The sequence below is a fragment of the Anguilla anguilla genome, chromosome 1 (genome assembly GCF_013347855.1).
Source record: "Anguilla anguilla isolate fAngAng1 chromosome 1, fAngAng1.pri, whole genome shotgun sequence".
NCBI lineage: Eukaryota > Metazoa > Chordata > Actinopteri > Anguilliformes > Anguillidae > Anguilla > Anguilla anguilla.
Window position 1 is genome coordinate 68,618,899 of NC_049201.1, and position 18,515 is coordinate 68,637,413.

Genomic DNA, 18,515 nt, shown 5'->3' on the forward strand with positions numbered 1-18,515 from the left:
TTTGTTTTGAGTCAACCCATTTTCAGCTGCACAAAAGTTAATGGACAGGTGTTACCTGTTTCTCAGGTCCCCTTTGGATTAATTGTTTACACACAAAAGAGCAGTGAGTCTAATCTTGATTTTAGCCTTTGTTTTCATCTGTACAGATTGCATTTGCAGTCAGGAGGCATACACCACCATGAGAACTAACTATGGCTGGAAAACAAATAATCTGATGAGCCAATAGAGTTCTGGAATAAAGGTTTATGGACGGACAAGACCAAAATAAACCTTTACCAAAATGACAGAAAGCCAAAATTGTGGAGAAAGGAACAGCCCATGATCCAAAGCACCCCATCCCAATCAGTGAAATATGGAGTAGGTAGTGTCACAAGTAGGCATGTATGGCTGCTTCTAGTACAGGCTCACTCACCTTTATTGCTGATGCAATAGAGGATGGAATCAGTAGGATGAATTTGGAGGTGTACATACAGTACAGGTTTTGTTGGGCTATTGTAAAAAAAATTCCTCCAACCTCATAGGCCAGGCTTCATCTGGCCCTTCATCCCCGAACACAGTGCCTAGGTAACCAAAGCATTCATAAATAGGATAAAAGGTTAAAATATGGAAAATTTTGGACTGGCCAAGTGAGTCACCTGATTTAATTACCTTGCTGAAAAGGAAACTGAAGACAGAAACCCCAAAAACAAAATATCAACTGAAAGTGGCTACAATGAAGGTTTGCAGTGAAGTTAAAGAAGATACCAAATGAATGTGTCAGACTTCATGCAGTTATCACATTTAAGGGCCATGCAACCAAATATGAGAAATATTGCTCTCATTTACTTTTAAGTTAATCTCTTAACTTAACTTAAATGGGTGGACTCAACACCAAAACAGCGGTTTTCCTGAGCTTTTGTCTCATGTTCAACTGTCCAACTGAAATCCAAATGTCATAAATTAATAGCAAAAACAACAAATTTCATTCTACAGTTCCCATTCTTTTGGAGGATACTGTACATGGATTGTATGAATAAACATTTTAGCTGTCAATGTCGCTCTTAATGAGAGTGTCTGCTAAAATGTAATTGGGTTATCTATCAGTATTTTCCTGGCTATTGTGACAGTTTATCAGTGCTGAAAAATAGGTAGACTACTTATTTTCCATGAGTTATTGCACATGCTTTGACATCATTGCTCACACCTGTAGGCCTATCACTACATTTTGTCTGCATCAGCTAATTCTGACAGCAGCTTACAATTAGACATCGGGATGAGCAGTAATCTTGTTTCGTGTGAAAGAAATGAACCACGCGTCATTTAACTGTACCTTTATAATAACCTTTGTTAATCAGAAAATAATATTAAATGCTACCAATAAATGTGCCCTTATCTTGTTCCTTCAAGCATTTTCTTAGTGTCCAAAATGGGCTTAAAATTACTATTACTAAATTACTAAAATTACTAAGGCCTTGACCCTAAAACATACATATCACCTTTTTTCCTCAGAGCATCATTTACAATAAATTATCACACATGAGGTAAGCCACATGTTCATATTGCAACTAAAAGTTTAAAAAATCCAGTATTTACTAAAAAAGACAAGAAAGTGCCAATTGTATGTGTGTGTTTGAGCATGTCTTTGTATGTAGGCTTACTGGTGTGTCTACTTGTGTATACATCTGATTGTGCATGTGTGACTGTGTGTGTGTGTGTGTGTTTGTAGTAGATGTGTGCAATTATGCATGCTAATGGGTGCTTGTTTAAATTTTTTTTATTCAGGATAGTTGTTATCAGAATCACTCTCACTCTCATCAATGTCATACTGGGTATAGGAGGTGCAGGCAAAGCAGACCCTGCCCAGGTCTCTCCAGCACTGAGGGCAGTAGGCCACCTGGCAATCCTGAATGCTACACTCCACACCCTGGTTCCCTCTCTGTCTCTCCCCACAAACACAACACCACTGAAGCTTAAAGCCTAGCCTCCCAAATCCAGAGGAAATGATGGACAGCACCTGAGAGATAGGGGGAAGAAGAAAGAGTGAGAGAGAGAACATGAGGTAAGGGGAGACAGGAAGTTTGAGAATGTCCATAAAATAACAAAGAGATATTATGCAGTATAAGGCATTTTAAAAAAATGTAAAACATGCAATTTAATACTTTCTGCAAGATGATTCCTCATTATCATGAAAAAAGAACGGTGTATAAAGATTGTGCCACAATGCATGACCTGTTGGATGGGAGTGGAAATCTGTACAACAGTTGACTGTGTGGTTTTTGTGCTGTGAAAGGGCTTCCCAGTTAGGTCAATGTCTGGATAAGACTCAGGGAGAATATGATTGTACATGATCAACCAGTCATTTGCTATTCCTTCAAATGACTGAGATTCAGCTGTACACCCAAAACAACTAAGGCCATTGAGGATAGTACCAATACTGTATTTGTAAAGCTACAATAGACGATTGATAATGAATGGCCATAGCACAGAGGGTACTCACGGTCCTCTGCGGTTTCCCACGCTTCATGAGAAGTTTGCGCTGCGTGTCCAGATATGAGATCCGCCTCTGGATCTGTAGGTTGTACAGGAACAGAGCCCGCCTCTTCTCCCGCTAACCAATCACACAGGAGCAGATACAGACGCAATCATATGATGAGCACAACAGAAGATGCAGAACTTCAGTCTAGTATTTACTCTGCTCAGGCTCTCTTTTTGGCCAAAATTAAAGATCTACACATGTGGCATTTTGCACTTAAGTGTACACATTTGTCATGACATTTGTGCAGCAAATGTGATGCATGTTCCTGGACATTCAGGCTTCTTCCTAAAACAAGATTTGAAGGATAAATTTAAAAGAAGAACACCCATCTAGAATGTTGAGTCTTGTCTGTTAACAAGGCGCTCATTAATTTTTTCAAGTTTCAAATTTATTAATCATACCCTGAAATACTGAAATAAATACTAGAACTGAGGTTATGAATCTTAATTACTTTTGATGGCTGGACAAGTGAGGAAGATAGAACTACAGCCGGATTGACAATTACATGTCTTTGAGATAATGTGTTTCTGAAGTGTGCATCAATAGTTTCCCCTCTTCCCCACTCCATTTGCATTAGTTTAATTGTGTTTGATTTAGAGGCAATCTTTTTAAAGAACATAATGAAAGGGGGTAGCAATAATAACAGCACTTCAGCTGATTCAGTATGAATGGATACAGTGCAGCAATACAGATGTAATCCCACTGAATGTGCATGGCTGCAACATTAGCAGGCTCGTTACAGGGTGTCTAATGCTATTACAGTAAGCCCTTTCAGCTTTACTGGACACAAATGTGAATATGCATTTCTTACCAGATTGCATAGATGCCCATGTTCATCCAGTGCACACTTCTACAGGTTAAACTGTATGTTGAACACTTGAATTCCTATGCAAACTTTAATACTGGGCTATTCAGAAGTTGTTCCTTTTCTGTAACACACTGCACATATTCAGAATTGAATACTTGTTACTACTTAGCAAGCCACAAGCAACCCGTCAGGGTTTTGGCAGGTTAGGACCCAAGTGCAGAGAAAAACACAGGAGGCTCAAAAGGTAGGGTTCTATACAAGACTATAAGACTTTACTACCAAAAAAAAACAAACAGGGAACAAAGAGGCCACAAGGGGCAAATCTAAAAAACACAAAAAATGCTTGAAAATAAAATAACAACCCAAGGAACTCAAAAACTCAAAATACAGGAAACTCAAAAACTAGAAACACAGGGAACTAGAAACTCTCAAAAGTACAGGGAACACACAGCGAGGGAACACAACAATAGGATCCAGCACCCAACTCAGGCAAACAAAGAAGTTAAATACACAGGGGGCTAACAAGACACAGGAGAACATAATGCACAATCAATAGAATAACGAGACAGACATGTGTGGGATGTGATCACATAATTAACCCATTACCACAACAATTAACAACCAGACACGAAACGCAGGCAGACCAAACTAAGGGGCGCAAGACAGGACAAAAACTATGGGGGAGGCGGGAACAGAGGAGGCACAACCATGACACAACCATTCAAAAGGCTGGTAGCAATAAATTAAATTAAACCTCATTCACACAAACTAGATTGTGAATGAACTGCTTTTCTTTCAAGGTCTAATCAATCTCGTATGCTCCATCTTTTGGGGAACTATTTGCAAACCCTCTGTAAGACAACCAGTAGTTAATGATTCCAAACCTACAGTAAATAATAACACAAAAAATAAATTAATAATACATGCAGGAAAGGCACTCTGTGTGACATTGTTTACTTTCACTTGTTTTTATAATGACTGACAAAAAGGACTAAGAATCCATTACTTGTCCAAACCTTCCCATGCTATGACCATAGGGCAACAATAAAAAGCTGAACAATAATAAATGTTCTCCTGCTGGCGCTTGATAAACATAGGCTTGCCTGGGAGAGGTGCCAGCATATCCATGTGTATTCACGGCATTATCAAGATGCCGCTCTTACGAGTGGTAATTAGTGAATGCACAGCCACTGACAAGGTCACATCTCACCCCATTTCCACAGGGAAATGGTCATAGGAAAGATCCAGTTCAGCTATAAATACTACTGGATATAATTACTGTGCTTTGAGTGCTTTTCTTCTCAAAGTTATTTGCCTAATTTAAAAAAGAACAGTTTTACGTTGTTGTTGAATTCATATGTGCAACAAATCTAATAAAGGAGTACGAAAACAGAATTTTGTCCTGAATTTTGTTTATAATCACACGTGGTAAAGAATGTTAGGGGTTCAGGATTAAGGCCAGGATTAAATGCAAGCAGTGCATTTGTGAGGCTAACACCAGAAATATGTCGCTCATAAAATTGCATCATCAGAAGTGAAAACTGAAAAGAATAAGATCATGGTAGTTTTAGCTGATTGAAAAAAATGTTGCCTTTCCTTTGACTGAAAAAAGAATCAATGGTCTAAAAGCGAGAAAATGTGCTGCCATACTACAAAAAAGTACAAAATCATTCCGCAATAATAAATTTTAAAAAAACTGACAAAATATAATAGCAACCCACTTTAAGATGACAGAAAGAATACATAAGAACAATGAAAACATTCAACCTAATCACACACACACTTGCACACACACTCTCTCTCTCTCTCATATACACACACACACCAAGGATTGGTCAAGCACTCTATATTGCTTGAAGAAAATTACATACTTGTAATAAATGTAAATGATTTGACAGATTTAGTTTCATCAACTGCAGCTTTAGCAGTCTGTTGCTTTATGGGTAATAATGTTGGCTTTGAAAATCCTTGCTTCACAGTCTGCATTTCAGCAGCAGTTGTGATTCTAAAGCATTGGAGTGTTCAACATTGTAGCCGTTGTCAAGGATACAGACAATGACACTCAAGTGAAGTTCCACTCATTTCTGGGGGTTTCGAATCAACATGGTGGCAGCATGAATAGAATCCTAATGAATCAAAATTGTTTATAAAAAACATAATCCGTTGGTATTTTTTTTGGACATTGTCATTTTCAAATGAGACTAGGATACCATTGCGAGCAGCACAGGCTATAGACTATATATTCTTTACTAAAAATAAGGCTAATGTGTAGGCCTATTGCATAATGGTTTATGCAGCAAGCTAACTATAGTTAATGATTTGAGTTTCCACTCACTGATATGCTGAAGGAATTAGAACGATAGACAGCACAATATATATAATCTCTGACCGAAAGAGCTTCCATCTGGTCTATTTTTCGGTGGGCAGATGTACAGTTTACTCTGATATACTCTAATAATAAGTTATTAGATGTCCAAATAATGTTGTGTGTCTTCACATCCCTATTTCACCCCTACATTCTAAACACAAACTAGTTTTGTGTACTCCCTCAAGCACTGAAAATCATCCAAATGCCCACCACACACTTACATGAATATACACACATAATACAAACATACAAACACACACACACACACACACAAACACTCACATCACATCTCAAAAGTGATTCAACTAAAATGTGGAAGAGGTTTTCTGGTCACATGAGACAAAAATAGAGCTTTTGAGTGAAAATGGTAATTATTTTGCCTGACACATAGCAAAGACTGCACATGTTCCAATGAATAGTGAATATATGAATACCTACAGTGAATCATGGAGGTGGGAATATCACGCAATGGCAATGCCCCTGTTTGTCAGAGGCTAGGAAACTTGTCAGAGTTGAAGGAAAAGTGGATAGTGCAGGGGACAAGAAAATACTGGCAGAAAACCTGCTTCACTCTGATAAAGTTTGATCTGAGGCTGAGGCCAAAATTAACTTTCAGCATGACAATGATCCAAAAAGCACTGAGCCAAAGCAACATTAGACTGGAGTGGCTCCAGAATTTTTTTAAATTGAATGTCCTTGAGCGGTCCAATCAACGTCCTGACCTCGAACCCCATCAAAATCTGTGGCCCACAAAACTGTCCATAAACTATGTCCAAGCAACCTGAGAGAGCTGAAGCAAATCTGCCGAGAAGAATGGGCAAAAATCATTCCCAAACCGTGTGCAACGCTGGTAGAGACCTGCCCAAAAACCAAGTCTCTACGAGCATTAAAATCCCTTAAACGTGTTACTGTGAGGAGACATTAAGGTGCTTCCACCAAATATTTATGTGAAGGGTGTGAATACTTATGCACTTAACATACTTTTTAAGTTAACGTACTCATAAGTTTTAAAATATAGGTCGACATATTACTTATCAAGTGTACCTTCCATTATTTTAATATTTTAAATTTGATCCTACATAGTATATCTAACTATCCCAAGTCAATATAAACTGTATGTACTTGATACTTTGCTGGCTAGCTAACTGTTTGGGGTCCGCACAACTCTACTCAGGTTGCAACAAAAAAGATGATATGAGTTGATTAAACACAGGTGAACACAAAAGCAGTCCAGAGAAATGAATAAATATTTAAGTTTCGTTTTAAGATGACGTGTGCCTAGCATTTATCGTATTTATCTGATTACTGTGAATCAGGTCCATTCAGTCTTTCTGTCACGTCATTACAGCAGGTTTCCACATTCTGAATTTTCTTGGGCAGGATCCAGTGTGACATCATGGCCCAGCATTCCCCTTTTGGAAAGACTAGGTAGAGTAAGGATTTAAGTTCTGGGTGACAATGGTCCCAGGTGGAACAGTGGCTAATCTGGGCCTGGCCACGACAATGATTAATTTTGTGACCGCCAATCTATTGTTTGCCAGAAACGGACAAAGGACTTTTTGGCTCACCTTGGGAAAGTAAAAAGCACAGATGACCCTGCGCAGGCGATTGCTGTACACCTGCAGACAGCACATGAGGGCCATTATTAGCACGGGTCCTGTCGCCCACAGGTATTCCTCCCAGCTGAGGGCCCGCGGCTGAGGCAGGCAGTCTGCGCAGGGGAAGCAAATGGCTGGTGAAGGGTCACAACACAGAATGCACATAACTGTATGCTGAAGGCCTGTTTAGCCGTAGCTTAGTCAAACATTAAGCAACAGTGATTAGCTTCAGAGCCAAAAGACGGCATTAGACAGCATTTACTGAGAAGCACAGCAGATGGCGAAGGCGATGTCCAGCCTGTGCGCACAATTTAAGCAAAAAGTCAAACAGCAACACGCAGAAAGAAGAAAACACAATTATTATTGATTAACAGCAGGTGAATTATTAATCTTTAGAAACAAAAATTGAACAGTTTAACTAATTTGGGGAATAGCCTACGGTCAAAAAATGCCCTGCCTGCGAAGAGTTATATTAGCAAATCATTAGTCTTCAAAGTGTAGACTTGGATCAATAATTGTTAATGAAGTACCATCAGACATGCGAGGGTCAATTGACTTTCAGTTTCAATTAGCAATTGAAATCAATCACAGGTAACTGCTTGATTTCAAATGTACTAACTGATTGGACCCTGTGCATAATTCCCTGGTAGAGGACAGCGTTAGAAAACAGGTGACGTACGGCGATTGCTGGACATCAAGTCTAAGTTGGAGGAGGTGTTAAAGGCACCAATGGTTTTCCGCAGGAGAGTTGCAAGCATAGATTGTCCACCAATGTTGATTTCTATCTGATGACTGCCTGGAATACAGCAGACATAATAATAATTTACATTAAAATGAATCATTTTGTTCAGCAGATTCATTCTGTGTAGTGCTTAGGATGCTGTTACAAATTCTTCCATCCTGTTTTATTTTTTTTGTCAATTTGTCTAAGTGGTCCACACAATTTAAGAGCTTTTTTTTAAATTTGGGGTGCCTTTCAAATATTTGAACAAAATATATGACAAAAACAACCTATGTCCACTGCTATTGCAACATACATATCAAAAGAATATATGTCTCACGCTAAGAGCATAATTTTTGTGGAAGTGAAAGGTACATAATTAGTTCTGTTTTATCGCAGACATATGCCTCTTGTGTTATTATGCAAATGTGAATAACACAACCGTAAACCCAGATCATGGACCTGAATGCTGAAATAGGCCATGCAGGATTGGGTTAGAACGCACTTGTGAAGGAGTACTCAGTAAATGTGTGCCTGCGGATGATGTCAAAGATGTGGTAAAGGATCCAGTCCATGGCCAACATAATTCCAATGAAGAGGGCCAGACCACAAACCTTCAGCAAGCCCAGAGTCTGTGGGTGACAGCACAGATAAAAAAGTTCAGATTTCACGTTTATTACTTAGAATGACCAATGATTAGTTGCTTTACTTATTGCACATTTTGAAGCGTTATATCCATATTTCCTCTTAAATCTATTTAACATGACAGGGTTACATCCTGAGACTTTAAAGCATTGGGGCCGTCCCTGTCATTGTAAAAAAAATATATATGTATATATATATATATGTATATACCACAAGCTTGAGCTCGCTGGGGTGTATGGAAAGACTCCATGGGTATATGAAATTGCCACGTTCGGCTTTCTTCAGGGGTAAGAGGTACCGCTTGCCCTAAAGAGAATTCCTGATATAGTTATTTTTGTCATAAAATTCTCTCTAAATATAAATGTAAAAGAAAACAACGACCAAAATGTTATTTAATGCATTGAGTAAGAACAACATTTCCACTAAGCCTCTTACCGCCTTCTTCCTACGGGCGTCGATCTGTCTGAAGTAAGTGGTTATATACTTGTTGTCAAAGCGAATGGCTTGGCAGTATTGTCTAGCATAATCAAAAGCACTGCAAGAGGGACGGGAAGGTCAGTGGTTTTAATCCTTTACATTGAATTTAAATGCAATTCTCACTATGTCAATTGGTTACACATTAGACATTGTATGGCAATTCAAAACTTAGAACTCCTTTTCATGAAATTGTTCTGCTTGTCACAATATTATATTTATCACATTTACTGTAGATGAAGTTCAATTTAACAGACTAAATGCAGCCAAATCCACAACTTTATCTTTAACTAGCTTAAAACACCAGATTCACCTAATTATACGAAGCATGCAATAGGAAAACACTGTCTATTCCATGATTCCTTTATGATTAATTACAGTATATACAGTATGCCGTTTCGTACTGAGCACGGGGAAAGATATGTACTAAGGCAGAGGAAAAGCTGAAATAACTTACGAGTAAAAGATCAAGACAAAGGTACAGGAGAGAAGGACTTGGAACACCTCCAGCACCTGTTCTACAAAGACCTTTTTCTCCTGAAAGCTTTTACGCAGCTCCTCTGTGAATTCCTCTGGTAACACTTCCACCCCAAACAAAGACTGCTGCTTTATCTTCTACACAGACAAATTTCGCTATTAATCACAGATGAAAGTACAGCTAATTACCCAGTCTAGTTTTATCACTTGGATACAACAGAAATAATCATTTCTGGACTTAAGATTAGCGACTGGTGTATTTTAAGTATTAAGTTTAAGTTGCAGAAATATCAGATGATTGAGATCAGTCTTTATTTTTTGGCTACAAAAATATGCCAAACATACAGGATTGTAGTTTGCCAAAGATTAGAAACTTGTATTCTAGTTGTATTACCATAAGAAGTTGGACTACTATTAGTAAGTGTTTAATAATCAAAACACAGACAGGAAAATACCGAGGGCTATTAAAGAGGAGGCAACAGAAATGGTTGTACTGTACTTTGGCAACCAAGACTGTGCTGAAGTCCTCTCCCAGACTGTTGATAGAGGTGTTTATCTTGTCATAGGTTTGTCCAAAGTTACCCTCCACTGGAATCTCCTTTTTGCACCAAGGCGTCATGACTGATGGAAAAAAGAGGACCTGATCCATGAAAAGCACCATAAAATATCATTATTATTGTTAATACTGTGCCCATTGGCTTTTCTCCACACTGCTGCAGAACTCCATACCTCTCATGACGTCACAAAGAAAGTGAAACTGCATGGGCACACAAAGCAAGTGGCTGATCAGAGGGGCCTTGACAGTTTCCATACAGTCCTGCCACTTGAAGTGGAACCAGTCCCGACAGCGATCTATCCCCTGCTGTACAACATCTGACACAACATAAACAGCCCAAGTTTAACCAAGCCAAATCTACAACAACTGACATTTAATAAAATGTATTATTAAATGTTTTATTACTGTAGCATCATGTTAGTTATTAGTCACTGAAGCAAAATAATAATAAAAAACTAACATATGCACAATGAGAGTAGAGTGAAAAAATGTATTTCTGAAGTTGGACGTACAATGAAAATGTTGCTAATTGTTATAATTTAATTTCAATGAAACAAAGTCAGTAAATCTTTAACAAAGGTTAAAAGGATGATAATTATCTCCATGGGACGGAGTTATTAAACTGCCATAATACATATATATATTCATAAGTACTAAATTGGGATAAACAACCATACACAACCCCATTTCCACATAATAGGAAGGCCCAGAATTACAGAAAAGGTTTGTTAAATAATGATTTAAATCATACAGTTGATGAGGTCATATTTGTAAGAGTGTATGGACATACTTGTGAAAACTGACAAACAGCACAGTGTATTCATCTAATGACCTCACATTCACACCGCAGCATGGTCTTGGCAACAAAAATCTCTTGGGTGCTCTTGCCCTTCAGGGCAGATTCCTGGTTGAGGGTGTTGTAACCGTATTCCCCCATCACCTCCTCTCTAATGCTCTGGAAGTTTCTGGTCACGTTCTTTGCCTCATCCTGGAACTTCCCTTTGTCGTCCTATTGCAGCAGAGCACGATCAAAGCAACGGGTACATGGGGTTAAAAAATGCAGTGCAATGACAGGATATTAAGAAAAACATTCCAGATTATTCCTATAATTTTCCACTTCACCACCAGTGGCTCCCACTCTACACCCACCACAATGCTTCGCATCACTTGCATGAAGGGATCGATCACCACCTTCCACATAACCTTGCTGTGCTCGATCTGCAGTTCAATGTTACAGCCCATGGAGAAGGCTATGTTCTGCACGTTGTTGTAGATATTGGAGATGGGCCCTGTCAGGATGCAGTAAGACCATGAGGATCATTAGGCATTATCACTCAAGCAGCCAAACTATATATTTTTCCTCATTTATTTTTAACTGAGCCAGAAGAGGTTTGGGGTTCTGTGATGTACCTTGGTAGAGGCCACACATGACAATAAGCATTATATAGGCTCGACCCCGGGATCCAAGCATACTGGGAAACATCAGGAGAACAGCACAACGGAAGTAAGTGGAGAGTGCCCCACCCACAGCACACAAACCTGTCACAAGCACAGACAGGGAGAATGCTCTCATTTTCATCACTGAAAGTAGCAAGGTTTCACTACTACTAAAATGACAGGCCTATACTGAAATATGGATCCAATCTTATATTAAGCTGAAACAGGCACCTCTGACCTGTTTCAAACCAAACCATCTCTTATCGTTTCTTTGTTGATTTGCATTAAATCCACATAACTAGAAATTACTCTTCACATATTTGTACTGTTTCAACAGGTTTCTTTTCAACGGGAACCAGTCCCAATTCTTCTATATTTTCAACCAAAACAACAAGCTCTATTAGCCAACTCACCGACAAAAACACAGGCAAAAATTATTTTGAGTGCGATGGACATTGGGATCTTGTACATAAGTCCAAAAAATAATGCTACAAAACAAAGGCAGAAATACACTCATTACTGTAGCCTCCTCAGTGACGATGGTTTTGTGAAATTAGTAGGCCTAGGCTATCGTAGGCCGTTATAGGCTACAGATCCATGTCTCACCGATACCACTGACAGCTCCGAAAAGCGCACCCATGCATAGCCGACGCAGGCGGAACTCTTTTGGCTTGCTGAACAGAAATGTGTGTGCGAAAGCCGGGAGAATCCGCGAGATTATCCTCTCCACGGCTGTGGAGAGAAGAGGTCGATGTATTTCACTGGTCATACGATTGGCTATAGGCCACCAAACCTGTCATTACGGACTTGGATAATATTAGTCTATATCAGAAAAAAAATTACTAAACTGTACTTATGTATGGTTGCTTTCTTAGATATATCCGGGCTTATGTCTAGAAGAAATGCACAGCTTTGTGTTAAAGTCTATTTTACCAAATATAATCAGCCGTTCTTTCACATACTTTGTTGTAATTTTACACACCAGGATACAAATTCATTTGAAAATTAGTTCGAAATTGCGATATGACAATTTATTTAATCCAAACAATTTGGCAAATGTCTAGCGTTACCTGATAGCCTAATTCGTAGCCACTAAGAGAATTTGGCTAAAATGTACCTGGCTACTTACTGGTATGCGCGGTTTTTATTTTACTGATCCTGCTTGACTGAATCATAATTTACTGTCTTTAGTTTAGCCTAATCTACCGAGTTAATTAGGACATTTTATGATAGCAAATTAGCTCAAATTTGCTCGTCGCGTTTTTACGGACACAATAATTTTGAAATACTGTAAATTACGTTAGCTTGTTTGGTTGCCACGCAACAGTGTTCTTATTCTTCAGTCCCATTTAATTCGTTTATACTTGGCAACATGATGTTCTTACGGATATTTTGATTATAGAAATATTTTTTTCAGATAGGGTAGGCCTCGAGGAGAAAGTTGATTGACCAGCCTATTAATAATAGTATGATAGCTAGCCTAAGTAGGCCTATTTGGCAATGTTAGTTGTAGGCCTAGTTATTTAGATGAAGCGAACGTTAATGTAAGTATTGCAGCCATATGATTGCAGCCTAGCTGTTACCTATTTGTAGTTTTATTAGGTTGCTGATATATACTGCTTTCTTATTTGTATTAGGCATAATAACCTTGCTGTTTTGTTTTCAATTTCCAGTACTTTAACTATTCTTTTGCCATCTTTACTTATTGGTGCGAAAAGATGGCCCACAATGGAAGAACAGAAACCAGCTGTTCGTACAGGGCTCAAACAGCTGTGGGAAGGAGACGTAATGTTAAAGGACGAAAGTCTACGAAGTCGCACGATTCCCCACTTATGGAGGCAATGCGCAGTCTAGGCGCGTTCGCGTTTGGGCTGTTTCTTGCCACCTTGTACGGAATGACAGCGCTATTCTTACAGAACTATGGGCTTTGGTACTGTCTGATCACTACAGTTACCATTGCCGGCTTCATCGCATTCGGCATGGGCCTCTCAGTCCGTGTCCGTTGCAATGTGATGCTCATGCTACCGATGCTCTGCTCCAGTAAGTGCCCATTAGTAAATGCACTGTAAATGTTTTGACTGGTTTCTTTGTGAAAGCAAGAACATATTGACCTCGGTGAAGAAGGACTGAACTGTTCCAGAAGTGCAAATATAGGGCTCTATGCCATGGAATTTAAACATAAAAAGTTTGCAGCTGTAACAAAAAATTAAATAGAAACAAATAATATTCAGTAACAACATTAATTTTGAGCGAAAGTTTATCTACCTTGACGTTTTTTTTTTCTTGGCCCCCAGTGAAGGGACAAAAGGTGCTGTTATTCCTGATCTTTTCCCTGGTGGTCCAGGGGCCCATAGCCAACACGTTGGAGAACTTTGACCGTGCCGCAGGCAGCGTGGCTTGCGGGGCTGAACTAGCCATGAATCAGACCCGCCAGCTGATGGAGCGAGCTCGAGCACCGCTGCTTCGTGAGTGCATATTCAGAACACACGTTTTTAATGTAGGCTACAGGTCAGATACAGACAAGGCGTCCAAGAAAAATGTGGATCTCGAAAAACAATCAAATGACCACAAGGCCTCTAATCGCATATCGTTTTGGATTATATTGTTGCTACAAAACACAGGGAAGTGCCCAGTGCTATATTGTTTTTCTGAAAAACGATGTAAGTACACTGGCCGCTTTCCTGTGTTTTGTAACAACAGAAAGTGATATATTTGAAGTGATAAAACGTACTATTTTCTGTCCAGTAATTCAATTTTTATGTTAAGTTGGGAGTAATGACATCATGCACAAGCATTTGCTTGCCAAGAAATGTAGAAGTGGTAAATATATCATATCTGGACATACATTCACTGTTTCAAAAATTGTAAATGACATGCACATTCTGTAAACTGGTACCATGTGCATTCAGACCATAATATAATGTTGTTGTGAGGGATACAAGGGCTTTTGGGTTTAAATAGGCAAGAGGCTGACCACTAATAAAATTAGATGAGCTGGCTGTAATGTGGTGGGAAGGAAGAAAAGAGAGCCTGCAAGTGAGTTGTGGTTTATTCTTTTTTTTTAGCATCTTGGATTTGTCCTCCGGCTTTCTATTTTCAACTTGCATAGCATTTATTTTTTTATCTATGTTTCATGAATGCAGTCATGTGACATGGTTGACTCCTACACCATTTAAAGACTACATGAAGGATTGTTTTATATTTGGATATTAACAGCGAGATAACTCAATGGACAGTCAGATGATGCTTTTTAGTACAATAGGCTTTCCTAAGAGGGCGTCTTCAGACTATTATTAGGCAGCTAGAGGATCGCGTACTGTATATGTGAATGTGTAAGTAAGAAACATCAGCAGTACATCAGCAGTCCTCCAGATCTTTTTGCAGATCATGCGAAGGCAGCTGACCGTGGCACATTTGTTTCCCCTCACAGCTGTGCTGAATAAGATAAAGCAGATTACCAGGAACACCTATGCAGTTGCGGGGAGGGTGCAGAACCTCGTAAAGGCCTTAACGGAGTCGGTGAGGCACGTGGGTGAGTCAGTGACCTACAGAGGCCCCGCTGTCCACAGGGTTTTACAGCTCACTTTAATTCTCATCCCCCTCGAGAAAACACAGTTGTTTAACTGGTCCTCTAAAATACAGTTTTCTGAAATCAGTAAGTTGAATGCTTAGTTTTCAGTCATTGTGGACTATGGGCTGGGTTACTTTGACTGAAGCGTAGTTCTCGTAGACTATTTGAGAAAATATTGGCGAATTGATGGTATTAACACAGATTGTGTTTTCTTAAACTTCAGGTCTTTCATTTTTGTCTGCACCCTTTGGCCCCCCCGCTACTCTTTTTCTCCTCCCTCCTAGCTCGTACCCTGAGGAACGTCCTCCACTTCCTGGTCAACATCGGCGAGGTGTGCAATGACAAGCTGGGTACCCCCTACAGGAAGTGCAACATGTTATTCGACGAGGCCCGTGACAACTGCATGGAGCTCCTGTCTGTGTTCTCCTTCCTCTGTCATGTGGTGGATGGCTTTCGCCCCCTTTGTGGTCTTGCTCGGGGTTGGTATCAGTTAGTAATTCACATCTACAACGTCTCTATCATTGCTGTTGTTTTCCTCTTTCCCCATTCTCTGTGGTGCCCAATGTTTGGGTCTTTAAATCTCCCAGTGTTTAGTTTGCTAAGGTCCCTGATGTGTGACAATTTATTGCCCAGGCTAGAGTCTCAGTGATTATGTTAGGTTCACCACAAGTTAATGGCTCCCTTGATAAGCAGTTGAACCAAATAGATTTCTTTGGATTTCTGCAAATTTTTGAAAGGTCTGTTGGATTGTGGTCTAAACCTGGAGACGACTGTTTTGGCTGCAGCGTGACAAGGTGTGAGAGAAACTGGGCTTCGGTTCCCACTCTGTCGAGATGTCTAGCAGCACTTTCTTAGAAAAGAAGAAAACAGTTACAGTGTATGACGTACTTGCTCGTCGTGTCTGTATTTCTTTTAAAGTGTATCATTGTATAATATCTGCTTCTGGCCAGACCCAGTCAAACTGGTACCGTTGATTTTGAATCCAAGCATGACCCTGGTCTGAGGAGAGCAGAAAGAAAAAAGGCAGGATAGAGCTGACTTCCACTGATCCTCGCCCTTTCGGTTTCTCATACTGCCCAACTGTCTGTGCACTTTCCCTGTCCTTCTTACTGCTATACTCGTAAATATTTAGAAGGGTTGCAAATACCATCTACTGACTCCACTCACATAAATTAAACCTATTAACTGAACAGCAATGGCACGGCTGAATTCCTAAATGACTAAATGTCAGTCAAAGCAGGGGGCCAAAATAAGGAAGTTTTTGGGGTTAAGTACCATGGAGGAGGTTGGAAAGAAACAACACACAAGGAGGATGACAAAGAGGGAAAAAATGTAAAGTGTTTGAACTGTATTTCCCTTAGGGACAGATAGCATATGGGTCTGCAGACAAACCCAAGCAAGTAATAGAATAACATAGGTCACAGAAGACACAACAGACTTTAGTACATGAATGTTTCCTATTGTATTTCATCTGCTGTACAATTCTAGCATACTCTCTCTCTCTCTCTCTCTGTCTCTCTCTTCAGTGCTACAGATGTTCTGTATAATACCTGAATATATAGCAAGTCATATGAAGACCAGAGTGGCTGCCTGTAAGTAGCATCCCAAACCATTAAAGATAAAGACGTCCCTAAATGCCATGTGCACTCCCTAATGGTAGTATATCATGCTTTGAGACAATCAGAGAAAAAATTATAAGCATATGTGTTTCTGTCACACTCCAATTTACATCAACAAGACAACTATTCAATCGTTATAGTTTACTAAAACAAACATACAAGGTAAACAGGGCAGTGTATACAAGAAAAAAAAGATAATTGATTTTGGTTTTTGATTTTGGCCTTTCATTTTTTTACTTAAATTACATTTTTTTACATTTCATTATTGATCTTCTTAACCTGAGATCACCATGTAAACCTCATTGTTATTCATTGTAAGGAGAGGTATTGTAAAACTGGCCTGCACTGAATGTTGAATAATGTGTGAGTTTATAGTTGGTCATTTTCTGATGTCATACTATTTTCTCTAAGCAACTATTGCTGCCTTTGAGCAGATGAAGCAGGAGTTTGAGTTCAACATCTCAGCCTCCATACACTTCGACACACAACTCGACAGCAGCCAGTCTCTACAACAGGTGGCCCAGGGAATCATGGGAGAGGTCTCCAAGGACCTTAATCGCATCCAGGAGTTAATGGGACTGCTGGGATATGTAGGCTTGTTCCTTCTACTGCTTATGTACCTGCAGTGAGTCTAATATAACTGAGCTCAAAAATGGTCTTGTTGTCTTATTATCTCCTCTCTTGCATATAAAAGAGAATTGCACGGAAATATACAATCATGTGCTTATATCACCCATGTTGATTTTTTTGTGCCCGTGGGAAGGGCTGTCCTGTACAAAAGCAGGTTCCTCCACCAGGACGACTTTGACAACATCTACATCACCGAACAGTTTGTGCAGATAGACCTTATGAGATCCAGACAAGGGAAACCAACTCTGCTGCCGCTCACTGACAAAGAGGCTGTCACCTACATCAGCCCTTGTGAGTTGAGACGGGGGGGGCGGAAAAGGGCTGAGTGGAATGAGGAGAGGTGAGCATGAAAGAGGGGAGGGGGGGAGTGAGAATGACGCTGATCTCAGAAAGAATGAACAAAGTGTGATGGGCGGTGGCGGGGAAGTGCTGATAGTGGAGGCGAGGAAAAGCAGGAAGGAAGTGCTGGAATAGAAGAGAGAGGAGGGAGGGCAGGTAATGGAGAGAGGTAGAGGAAATGAAGCAGGAAAAGGGTTATTTTAAAGGGAGGTGCTGTGACTCAAACCTACAGTGCAGCGCGCCTCCCAGAGGTTTGATCCCTGCTCGTGCCTTCGTCTGTCCCCAGGTTCTCTGACCATGACGGCCAGAGAGAGACAGGGAGCGGCTGTCAGCTCAGTTTCTGTCCTCAGGCACGTTGCCATGGGCTGCCTGGTAGTGCTGCTGGACCTTGTTGTCTTCTGGGCATTCGATGTAGTGCACCACTTGGCCCAGGGGGAGATTGTAGCCAGAGGTGAGACAGGTGTCCTGTTAGAAATAGACTCAACTTGTGATATTGTATATGAAACACAGTGTATACACTCATAAGTCCACCCAGTTTCTGACTAACTGTTTTGTGTAGAAAAGTTATTTTACAGAATACTGTGTAATCCCTCAAAGAAATTAAGTGTAACAAATTGAAACACAAATACTCAGACAAAATAAGTACTCATTACTCTAATAATCCATGATGTGATGGTTTCAAAAAACCTTGACCCAAAAGAGCAGAAATAGAAAATACTGTGTACAATAAAGTGTTGGGAAATGAATGTATTCCAGC

At 39.8% G+C, this 18,515-nt stretch overlaps 2 protein-coding genes and 1 long non-coding RNA gene across 4 annotated transcripts in view; 1 reads left to right on the top strand and 2 right to left on the bottom strand.

Annotated features, from left to right (window-relative positions):
• Positions 1-14,002, bottom strand: dcst1 (DC-STAMP domain containing 1). 2 transcript variants are annotated; one of them, XM_035420165.1, is made up of 16 exons: positions 12,729-13,520; positions 12,206-12,331; positions 12,013-12,087; positions 11,573-11,701; positions 11,312-11,451; positions 11,000-11,171; positions 10,336-10,479; positions 10,106-10,227; positions 9,587-9,744; positions 9,091-9,190; positions 8,866-8,961; positions 8,516-8,642; positions 7,969-8,085; positions 7,260-7,402; positions 2,477-2,587; positions 1-1,993 (listed from the first exon to the last, which is right to left on the bottom strand). In XM_035420165.1, the coding sequence occupies exons 1-16, from the start codon at positions 12,772-12,774 to the stop codon at positions 1,754-1,756; spliced, it is 2,046 nt and encodes a 681-aa protein (XP_035276056.1). In that variant the 5' UTR covers positions 12,775-13,520; the 3' UTR covers positions 1-1,753. The 2 variants fall into 2 exon arrangements, with proteins under 2 accessions (XP_035276056.1, XP_035276057.1); XM_035420166.1 differs by lacking the exons at positions 12,206-12,331; positions 12,729-13,520 and adding an exon at positions 13,865-14,002.
• The window catches only part of dcst2 (DC-STAMP domain containing 2), a 9,240-nt gene continuing 4,157 nt past the window's right edge, over positions 13,433-18,515 (top strand). Inside the window, exons 1-8 of the mRNA XM_035420169.1 lie at positions 13,433-13,639; positions 13,894-14,064; positions 15,030-15,131; positions 15,455-15,649; positions 16,697-16,762; positions 17,201-17,414; positions 17,553-17,710; positions 18,045-18,209. Coding sequence (XP_035276060.1) covers positions 13,441-13,639; positions 13,894-14,064; positions 15,030-15,131; positions 15,455-15,649; positions 16,697-16,762; positions 17,201-17,414; positions 17,553-17,710; positions 18,045-18,209 — 1,270 coding nt within the window. The 5' untranslated portion in view covers positions 13,433-13,440. The remainder of the gene's footprint in view (positions 13,640-13,893; positions 14,065-15,029; positions 15,132-15,454; positions 15,650-16,696; positions 16,763-17,200; positions 17,415-17,552; positions 17,711-18,044; positions 18,210-18,515) is intronic.
• The window catches only part of LOC118228754, an 11,649-nt gene continuing 10,530 nt past the window's right edge, over positions 17,397-18,515 (bottom strand). Inside the window, exon 3 of the long non-coding RNA XR_004765529.1 lies at positions 17,397-18,223. This is a non-coding gene — a long non-coding RNA (uncharacterized LOC118228754). The remainder of the gene's footprint in view (positions 18,224-18,515) is intronic.

What these genes read in the sequence shown, in the direction of transcription:
- dcst1 (XM_035420165.1), bottom strand. Translation starts at nt 12,774, where the DNA reads ATGATTCAGTCAAGCAGGATCAGTAAAATAAAAACCGCGCATACCA. An exon ending in CGGAGCTGTCAGTGGTATCG is followed by an intron (nt 12,088 to 12,205) that starts GTGAGACATGGA and finishes TTTGTTTTGTAG; the next exon opens with CATTATTTTTTGGACTTATG. An exon ending in GACCATGCTGCGGTGTGAAT is followed by an intron (nt 10,480 to 10,999) that starts GTGAGGTCATTA and finishes ATGTTGTGTCAG; the next exon opens with ATGTTGTACAGCAGGGGATA.